At 24.8% G+C, this 10,715-nt stretch overlaps 2 protein-coding genes across 4 annotated transcripts in view; one reads left to right on the forward strand and one right to left on the reverse strand.

Moving 5' to 3' along the window:
- The window catches only part of LOC117179347 (pre-mRNA-processing factor 40 homolog B), a 48,825-nt gene extending 46,087 nt beyond the window's left edge, over positions 1 to 2,738 (reverse strand). Inside the window, exons 1-2 of the mRNA XM_033371035.1 lie at positions 2,602 to 2,738; positions 2,021 to 2,243 (exon numbers count right to left, since the gene is read on the reverse strand). Coding sequence (XP_033226926.1) covers positions 2,021 to 2,243; positions 2,602 to 2,604 — 226 coding nt within the window. The 5' untranslated portion in view covers positions 2,605 to 2,738. The remainder of the gene's footprint in view (positions 1 to 2,020; positions 2,244 to 2,601) is intronic.
- LOC117172894 (transmembrane protein 177) overlaps positions 2,681 to 10,715 on the forward strand; it is a 12,121-nt gene continuing 4,086 nt past the window's right edge. Inside the window, exons 1-3 of one of the 3 annotated variants that reach the window (XM_033361193.1) lie at positions 2,681 to 2,802; positions 2,984 to 3,232; positions 5,403 to 5,574. In XM_033361193.1, the coding sequence (XP_033217084.1) occupies positions 5,411 to 5,574 (164 nt within the window). In that variant the 5' untranslated portion in view covers positions 2,681 to 2,802; positions 2,984 to 3,232; positions 5,403 to 5,410. Of the gene's footprint in view, positions 2,803 to 2,983; positions 3,233 to 5,402; positions 5,575 to 10,715 lie in introns of those variants that run through there. The other 2 variants (XM_033361185.1, XM_033361199.1) reach the window with 2 other exon arrangements.

Raw genomic sequence — 10,715 nt, forward strand, 5'->3', positions numbered from 1 at the left:
AGTCACCTTTTTGGTTAAAAATGTAACTATTTAGTTAAAAAATGATGTATTTTGTTGAAAACATGTCTGTTTTTGGTTAAAAAAATGCATATACTTAGTTGAAAATCCAACTATTTTCTTTAAAATATATTATTTTGTTGAAAATTTATCTTTTCTGGTACGAAATTAATTTTTTTGGTTAAAAACCTATGAATTTTGATGAGAATTACGTTTTTTGTTTGCTTGAAAATGTAACAATTTAGTTAAAAATTGATGCATTTTGTTGAAAATTGGTTTTTCTTGGTAAAAACAAAACCATTTTCTTGGTTAAAAATTCGAATATTTTCTTACAAAATTATGTATGAAAATTTGTATTTTCTGGTGGAAAATTAATTTTCTTGTTTAAAAATTCATCTATTTGGTTAAAAACTTATGTACTGTGTCGAGAATTCATCTTTTTGTCTCAAAATGGAACTATTTGGTCGAAAATTAAACTGCATACTAGAAAGAACATCTTTTTGGTAAGAAATGCAACTGTTCGGTTAAAAATTAAACATTTTTTGTTGAGTATTAATCTATTTTCGTTGAAAATCTATTTGATTAAAAATCTGTCTTTCTGGTAGATCAATAATTTTCATGGTTAAAAATTTATCTGTATCGTTAAAAACATGTATTGTGTTGAGAATTAATCTTTTTTAGTCGAAAAATAATGTTATGTTTACAAAATTCATCTTTTTCGTTGAACATTTAACTATTTGGTTAAAAATTGATTTATATTGTTGAAAAATTGTCTTTATGTGAGAAAATTGATTTTCTTGGTTAACTACTTATATAATTGGTTAAAAACGTGTATTTTTTTTGAGAATACATCTTTTTTGGTCGAAAATTATTTTTATGTTTAGAAAATTAATCTTTTTGGATGAAAATTTAACTATTTGGTTAAAAATTCATGTATTTTGTTGAAAATTGGTATTTTCCGGCAAAAAAAAATAATTTTCTTAGTTGAAAATTCTACTATTTTCTTACAAACTTATGTATTTTGTTGAAAAGTTGTCTTTTCTGCTAGAAAATTAATTTGCATGGTTAAAAATTTATCTATTTGATTAAAGACCTTTTTTTGAGAATTAACTTTTTTTGGCTTGAAAATGTAACTATTTAGTTAAAAATTGATGTATTTTGTTGAAAATGTGTCTTTGCCGGTAAAAAATAATTTTGTTAGTTGAAAATTCAACTATTTTCTTACAAACTTTTGTATTTTGTTGAAAATTTATCTTTCTAGTAAAACATTAATTATTTTAGTTAAAAATTCATCTATTTCGTTAAAAAATGATGTATTTTGTTGAGAATTGATCTTCTTTGGTCGAAAAATAATGTTATGTTTAGAAAATTCATCTTTTTAGTTAAAAATGTAACTATTTGGTTTAAAATTGATGTATTTTTTTGAAAATTTTATCTTTTCTGGTAAAAAACTCATTTTTTTGGTTGAAATTTCCATTTTCAAAAAAAATTATGCATTTTGTTGAAAATTGGTCTTTCTAGTAAAACATTAATTTTCTTGATATTGTTGAAAAGTTGTCTTTTCTGTTAGAACATTAATTTCCTTGATTAAATTTCATCTAATAGGTTAAAAACTTATGTATTTTGATGACAATTCATCTTTTTATCTGAAAATTGAACTATTTGATCGAAAATTAAACTGCATTCTAGAAAGAACATCTTTTTGGTAAAAAATGCAACTGTTTGCTTGAAAATTAAACTTTTTCTGTTGAGAATGAATCTATCTATTTTTATTGAAAATTCGACGAAGTTGAAAAATATTTTTCGAGGAAAATTAAAGAAATAGTTGCATTAGTGGACAATTTCAAGAAAATGGTACCTTTAGTGTCATTTTTTCGAAATAGTAGCAAATTAGTGTCATAGCTCAAAAAAAGAGTGTCAAATAGTGTAAATATTGTGGAAATTCCAAGATCTGTAAATATCTTCTTTGAAAATTTGCAAATAGAATTATTCGAAGATAAATTGAATTTATTTTCATCCTTACCAATAACAACAGGTTCCGGTTGAGGAGCAGCACCCATCGGAAAACCAAATCCGGGTGGGGGAATGGAAAATTGCGGAGGCATCATCCCCGGAGGTCCTGGCGGTAAACCCGGTGGAGGAATAAATGGAGCTGTGGGAAGAATCGGTGGCCCAAAAGTCGATCCCATATTTGGTGTTCCTGGCGGATATCCAGGAAGTGCTGGAGGAACTCCTTCGCTCGAAGCCTTAAAAAAGATCCACACAGAGAGAACAAAAAATACTTTTAGATTAATCTTTTGTTTACTTGAAATCTTTCAAGGATTAATTGAATGTAAACGAGAGATGAAAATTCTCTTTTGATATGGATAAACTCTAACATATAAATTGTGACTCAAGTTCAAGAATAAGTCAAAGGCAGTTTTTAATTCACGAACAAGGTCTAATTAAGGTACTTTGTGTGAAGAAAGAAGTTTAAACTTGCGGCGAAATTTACTACAAACTGCTTCTTTTTGAGGTTATGAAATACAAACAAGAGAAATTTCGAATTATTTGGGCATATTTACGGTCGCTATTGGAGTTTGAAATACTTTTTATGCAACTTACCATTTTCGGAGATTAGAAACTCGATTCGCCACTCACTAAAAACCGAGGAACTGTCATCGAAATTTATCAAAAATTATACATTCTCAAACATTTCCTTCGAAACAGTTCAGATTTTAGAAACCAAGTACCAAGCTGCGACCGACTCACGTACGCGAGAGCAAAAATGACACCGACACAACCACAAAATGCTCGTAATTATAGGTTAGATCAGAATATAGGTTAGGTTAGAACAAAAACAAAACTTGAAGAATTGAAACAAAGCTACTAATTTGTCAATTTATACCCTTAATATTACTAACAAATAATTCGTATATTAAAAATAACACATTATTTTTTTCAGTTTTTGAAATTATCTGTACAATTTTTATTCTTATTTCTGTAGATGGAGCCACGATTCATTTTTTGACACGCGCACGCGCACGTGCCGGCTGCTGGAGCCGTCAGCCGAATTCGCCGAATTTCGAGATTAAAAATATAAGTAAAAAGTTAGTTTATAGACACCTAAAACTACTGTGAATAAAAAAATTAAGAGCAAATGAAAAGCATTGTTTTATATATTAATTCCTGGATTAAAAATTCGTACATTTTTTTTAAAGTTTTGAGAAGTGAGTTGATTTAAACAAATTTAGAGGTTAGTTCTACACATTATCTGTTTTTCTATTGCAATTAATTGTTATATTGTTATAAAAAGTAGAAATAATAAAATTGATGTAAATGATTTTACAACGGCTGATTTCGATTTAAAAAATGGCATTGACTATATGTATTATTTGACTTTCTATTTTTAGTGATTTGCCCCCCCCCCCCCCCGTATTCGTTCATTTTTTTCGTTATCCAAAAGAAGAAAATTCTTAATTTTTGTCTTCTTTTTTGTCAACGTTAACCCGTGCCCTTGGGCCCTTAAAATTAACATATGGCTTTAATTAAGAAAAACCCGTTTTCGAAAAATTTGGAAAAAGATGTACTTTTTATAAACTTTTTGTGCATTCAACTACTTTTCAAAGAGTAATTTCCATCGAATAACTGTCAATGTTGACTACTTGATTTTTATTTTGCCCGAAAAATGCTACAAAAAATGCGAAATAGCAGTATTCTATTAAATTCATCCTAATTACGGAATTTTTTCAACATAAATAATTTGTAATCGATAAGTGAAGGGTTTCCAAGTATATTCTTTAAAATAATTTCGAATTGTTGAAACAATTATTATTTGTCTAAACTAATTTTTCCCCCTACTTCTTATTTAACATATTTTGTAATTATTTAAACAATTTTCATTTGTTGACACCAATTCCTGTCCTTAAAATCGTAAAAAGTAATCATTTTCTGCAATTAATGATAAAATTAAAGAATGTTGAAAGTACGTAATATATTTTTTTAGGATATTTCATCAGTATTTGAACAATTTTTTTCCCCTGTAAAACTTGAAAAGTTATTTTCTGAAATTATTGTCACAATTAACGGATGCTGAGAGTAATATTTTTTCCAGAAGGATATTTATCAATTTTTTAAACAATTTTCTCCCCTGTAATCGATTATTAATTGTTTAAATAATTGTAAAATATCTTTAAAAATATTTCTCTTATAATTCGTTAATTATGTAATTAATTGCAGAAGGGAATAACTTTACGATTTACAGAAAAAAATGATTAAACAGATAAGAATTGTTTAAAAAAATTAAAATTGTTTTAAAAATTCTAAATAACCTTAAGAAAAACATATCACTCGGCATATATTAATTGTGTCATTAATTCCAGAAAATAATAACTCTTTACGTTTTGAAGGAGAAAACATTGTTTAAACAAATGACAGTTTGATGAATAATTTCAAAATATGTTAAACAGGAAGTACAACTCTTGACATTCAACAACTTTATATCATTTATCGTGAATGATAATAATTTTTCACAACTTACATAAGTAAAAAGATTGTTTAAATAAATAAGAAAGTTTTACTTTATACTGATAATTAGATGTTTACATAAATTGTTTATAGCAATTTTCTGTTGGAAACGATTTAGAAGTTAATGGTTGAAGCCATTAATTATTATTCATAACAATATTTTCTTTGAATGATGCTAAAAAATTGCAGCTTTTTTAATAAAATTTTTCACTTTTTGTCCTTTTTTTAGTTAGAGCGAGGTAATAATTAATTCAAGTTAACACAAATAATTGTTTAAACCATTTATTATATTTTTAAATAATAGTATCTTTTAATAATTCAAGAAAGTTGCGGTTTTCTTTCTGAATTATTCAACTTTTTGTTCACTTTTCTCTTAGATAGAGATAATAATAAATGCAATTTGATAAACATAATTATTTTTAATAATATTCTCTTTGAAAAATGAAAAAAATCGCGATTTTTCATTAAAAAATGTTTTTCCTCATTTTACTTATTGAGATCATAATTCATTCAAGTTGACAAATAATTGTTTAAACAAATTATTATTGTTTTTAAATATCTTTTATTAGAGTAACGCTAGAAAATTACGGGGTTTTCTAAGATTTGCAGCTTCTCTTTGACCTTTTAGTTAGAAACAAATAATTAATATTAATCTTTTTAATTTCTTTTTAATTTCAGAAAAATATATTCACAAAAAAGAAAGAGATTGTTCAAACAATGAGTCTCTTATTATTATTAATTATTTGTTCATAAAGCATTAATTTTTTTATTCGAGACAAGAAATTTCGGATATTTGATATAAATTTATATCCAGATATATTTTTTTAACAAATATCGTTTATGTTACTAATATATTATGAATAATTTATAGATAATAGTTAATAAAATAATGATTTCAGATAAGAGCATGGAATCGGTATGGACGAGATATCTAAAATGGTGCACAACAAAAAGCGGAAAAAATGTCTGCAATAAAATATTTATTGCTTTAAATATTGGCACTTTTAGTGCTGTATATTTACCCCACACCTTCCATTTAAAAGATTATCAAAAATTCATGGAACTCTACAAGTACGTAAATTTATATTATTTTACAAATATTTTCTAATATTTTGCATAGCCAACGGAAAGTTTGTGTACAGTTTTTTATTGTTTAAAATTACGTATTTAAAAAAAAAAACGAGTAAAGAAATATTTACCTTTAAAGTCAATGGTTTTTTTTTAAATGAACGTTTTGAAATCTTGAGTTAAACTCTACTAAATCTAGATAACTGTTTCTAAAAGTTTGGAAAATTATAAAATCAAGAGTCAATGCTCTCTTTAAATAAAAATCAGAGCACGATTTAATATTGTGTAATTGCTGCGTATTCATAAAAAATTCTTACTCGTGCAGTAGACATTTTTAGGAAGCTAAAAGTTCGAGATTCCTCGTTTACCTTTATTCGTTATAAGATACAACGTCAGTTTTCATTATCGGGGAATTGTCAAGACATTTTTGCATACCTACAAAAACCTAGAAAGGTCAGAACATTTTTTTTTTTATAATCAGGAATTTTTTTCGTAGGCGTGCTGAATTGCGGAAAGAATGGCAAAATTAATTTGAATAACGATGATTCTTTATTTTTAAAAGTAGCTGTATATTATTATATTAAATTATTATGTTGAAAAATTGTTTTTTCTTGTTTGAAATCAATTTTTTTAAACTAAAAATGTAACATTTTGACATTTTAACATTAATTTTTTCGACTAAGAATTTATCTATTCAATTTTTTGTTGAAAAAATATTGTTTTTAGTTGAAAATGTATAACTATTCCAGTTGACAATTGATCATTTTATATATATTGAAACTTCATCTTTTTGGTTTAAAATTCATCTCGTCGGTTGAACACTAGTTTTTTATCTAAAAATGTAACTATTCGATTGTTAGTTGAAAATGATCTTTCTTAGTTCAAAATTCAACTATTTCATTGAAAAGTTGTAATTTTTAGTTGAAAATTACACTATTTCGTTAAAAATTCGTCTTTTTTGGTAGAAATTATTCTTTTTGGTTGAAAATTTACCCCTTCGGTTGAACACTAATTTTTTATCTAAAAATTTAAATATTCGTTTCTTGTTGAAAAGTGATCTTTTTTAGTTAAAAATTCAACTATTTCGTTGAAAATTTGTCCTTTTTGAGTTTAAAATTGCATTATTTTGTTGAAAATTCATGCATTTTGTTGAAAATCATCATTTTGGTAGGAAATTAATCTTTTTGTTTGAAAGTTAACCTTCTTGTTTGAAAACTCATCTTTTTTATTGAAAATGCTAGTAATCTAGTTAAATTTTCGTAATTTTAATTAATAAATTAATCACTCTTGTTGAAAATAACACTACTTCGTTGAAAGTTAAGTTCGTTTTTTTTAATTCGTCAATTCGTTTGATATTTTTTTGTATGTAAAATTCATTTTTTAACTGAAAAGTCAACCTATCCATATGTGCTTGAATGCTGATATTTTTTATTTTAAAATTCAGCGACTTCGTTGCAAATAAGCCTTTTTTATTCGAAAATTCAACTACTCGCGTGAGTTTTCATATATTCTGTTAAAAAATCGTCATTTTTGTAGGAAATTAATGTTGCTCAAAGACTTATCTTTTTGGTTGAAAAATCAATTATTCTAGGTAAATATTCATCATTGTGGTTGAAAATATTTTTTTTCCGTTTAATACTCAAATATTCCAGTTGAAGATTAATAACTTTAGTTAAAGTTATCAGTTTGGTTGAAAATTACTTTTTTTGACTGGAAGTTCAACTATTCGATTTTTGATTAAAAATTGATCGTTTTTAGTTTAAAATTTAACTATTTTTTCGAAAATTGGTCTTTTTTAGTTGAAAATTCATGTATTTTGTTGAAAAATCTTTTTGTTTGAAAATTTATTTTCGATGAAAACTCGAGTCTTCTTGTTAAGTATTCATAATTGCAGTTGAAAATTTATCTATTTCAGTTGAAGATTCATTATTTTATATGAAAGTAATCATTTTTTTAACATTTTTCTTTCGTGGAAATTTAATTTTTTAATTGAAAACTTAACTATTCCATATTTGGTTGAAGACTGAATTTTTTTCAAAATTCAACTATTTGGTTGAAAGTTGATATTTTTTAGTTGAAAATTCAACTATTTGATTGAGAATTCACATATATTGTTGAAGAATCGTCTTTGTTTTTGGTAGGAAATTAATATTTTTGATTGAAATTCGAACTATGTTGTAAAAAATTAATCTATGTTGCAAAAATGTAATATTTTTATTTTAAAAATTACGAATTTAAAGAAGTTTAAATTGAATCCCTAGATACTGAAAAAATATTATTTATAATAAATTGATCAAACTGTATACATATTACGAGTCGATTGTTTAAAAAAATGCGAAAAATTTGAATGACATATCTCGAGTCAGCGCGAATCAATATTTTTTATGAATACTCAGAAATTATCTTATATTTAATTGTGCTCTTGATTCAGATTTAAAGGTAAGATTTACTTTTGATTTTATACTTTTTCCTAATTTTTCTAAAGACTTCTAGATTTCGCCGAGTTGAACTCAAGATGTCTACAATGTTAATTTTGCTTTAAAAAACCGATGACAATGAAACTAACTTTTTTTAACTCGTCTATTAAAATAATTTGAGCGTAGGTGATTATCGACGCAAAATTTTATGTTCCATTATATTCTATTATATATTATATTTATATTATAATTTATATTTAAACAAAGGAAATTTATCAAAAATCTCCGTCGGCAGTCTATAATATGAAACATAATTTTTGTGAATTCTTTTGAAATCTTTTGCAATATTTTTAAATTTTGTATACTTTTGTGAAATCTTTGCCATCTCCAGGGTGACCGCTGGACCTGGAAAGTAAGAAATGACACTGATTTTATCTTTTGACCGGGAATTTTACCAATTTTAGAAGAAAAATCTGTCAAAGTTCAATTTTAACCATTTTTTAAAATAATTAGTTGTATTTTTATATTCTCTAATTATGATATTATTCGGTTTATAATGCGTAATTCGAAAATCGTTTACTTAACACAAATTTCCATTTTAGATTTTTATTTTTGAGCGTAAGTTTTTAATTTTAAGAATTTTAAAATTCATTTTTGAAGAAAATTAAATTAATTAATTGAAAATTAAAAATGTTTTAAATTGAACATTTTTTATAAAAAATTTGTACTTGATCAACTATAAATATAAATAATTTATTTTAAAAATTGAACTATAATTTTTTGAAATAGAAAGCCTTGAATCATTAAAATTGAAATTCTAATCATTTTAAAAGATATTAAAAAGATATTAAAGGAAACTTTTAATAAAAATGTTTAATTTGAAAAAATCTGAGACAACGCGTCGATTTTTAAAGACTTTGAAATATAATATTGAAGCTTTTCAAGGATATAAAAACTACTTAAAATAAAAGTAATTTAATATTTTATAGATGTAAGTTATCAAGCATTTTCATACAAAATTTGTCAATTAAAAATCTTTTAAACTTCAATTTTAAAAGTTTCAATTGAATAATTCCATCTTGAGTGCTGTAATTTACTGTTGATTTTTCATTAATTCAAATGGAAAAATGTTTAGCTTTAGAGTTTAATGTTTTAATTTAATTGACCGTGAAAAAATGTTTGCGAGCCGGGCAATTTTTTCTTCGATCAAAACGGCCACCTTGGATATCTTTCAAAACAATTGTGGTATCTTTTTTAAACCTTTAAAATGATTTAAATCTTTCGAAATTTATGGGAATTATTTGATACTTTAGTGAAATCCTTCTCCAATCTTTTAAATCTTTATACATCAGAAAATTTTCTGAAATCCTTAAAATCTTGGAAAAGTTTTTAGAAATCTACTGAAGTATTTTTTAAATATTTTGATATCTGTGAAATATGCCTTTAATCTTGTGAATTCTTGTACAATCTTCTAAAACCTTCAGAATCTTCGAACTTTTTTGAACCCCCTAAAATCTTTCTGAAATATTTTTGAACCTGTGCATTTTTTGAAACCTGTGAAATCTTTAAACTCTTTGCAAAATTGTTGGAATCCTTTTGAAATCATTTTAACTGTTTGAAACCATCAGAAATATTTTTGCAATATTTTGAAATCTTAAAAATCTTTACATCTTATATTTTTTCTGAATTCTTTGAAATCGTGTGAAATCTTTTGAAATCTATAAAATATTTTAATACGCCTGAAATGTGGCGACAGCAGAGCCACTAACTTGGAAATATTGCTTCAGATTTCATTCAGTATCAATAGAGTTCTGCAAAATTTTAAATGTATTATATGAAAAATAGATTTCTTTATACAGATCATTAATAAAAGTTTATAATTTATTCGTGAAATATAAACAAAGTGTCAGTCATTTAGTTTGAAAAGAAAACATTTAATGTTTTGACTATGGTCAGTTTTTCTTGTATAGTTCTGAATTTAAAAAATATAAAATTGTTTACTGGAAGAACGTTTTAAAATATATGTTTCTAAAAGTGTTCTATTTTTTATAGCGATATATAAAAAAAACTGTTTTGGAGAAAAGTCGTATACTTTTTTTTAATTCAACTGTTTTGGATCAAAGTTGTATGGGTTTAGGTTTCTTTTCTTTGCCTGAAAATTTAACTATTTTGTTGAAAATTGGTCTTTTGTTTGTTTTTATTTTATTTTTGGTTGAAGACTAATCTTTCTTATTTGGAAAATTACATGTTTTCTTGGAAATTCTTCCGTTTTGGTTGGATCCAACAGCTTATAATTGCAAACATTCGTTGGTTGAAATATCAACTATTATATTTTAATTTATTTTTGTGAAAACCAATTTTTTCGTTAAAAATTGAATAACTGAAAATTGAACTTGAAATTTTTTGTTAAAAATTCGCTTCTTTTAGTTTAAAAATCAACCATTTGGATGAAAATTAATGTATTTGATCGAAAATTCGTCTCTTTTGATTAAAAATTAAGATTTATGCTTAACAATTTATTTTTGGTGGTGGAAAAATCATTTTTCGTGGAAAGTTTTACTAAATTAAAAAAAAATTTCTTGAATATTGATCTTTTTTGGAAACTTAACTATATTTTTGAAAATTTAATTTTGGTTAGAAAGTTATTTTTGTTTGAAAATTCATTGATTGTGGATAAAAATGCATTTCTTTGGTTAAAAAGACTTAATTGCAAATTTAGTTAATTTA

The sequence above is a fragment of the Belonocnema kinseyi genome, chromosome 1 (genome assembly GCF_010883055.1).
Source record: "Belonocnema kinseyi isolate 2016_QV_RU_SX_M_011 chromosome 1, B_treatae_v1, whole genome shotgun sequence".
In the NCBI taxonomy this organism is placed as follows: domain Eukaryota; kingdom Metazoa; phylum Arthropoda; class Insecta; order Hymenoptera; family Cynipidae; genus Belonocnema; species Belonocnema kinseyi.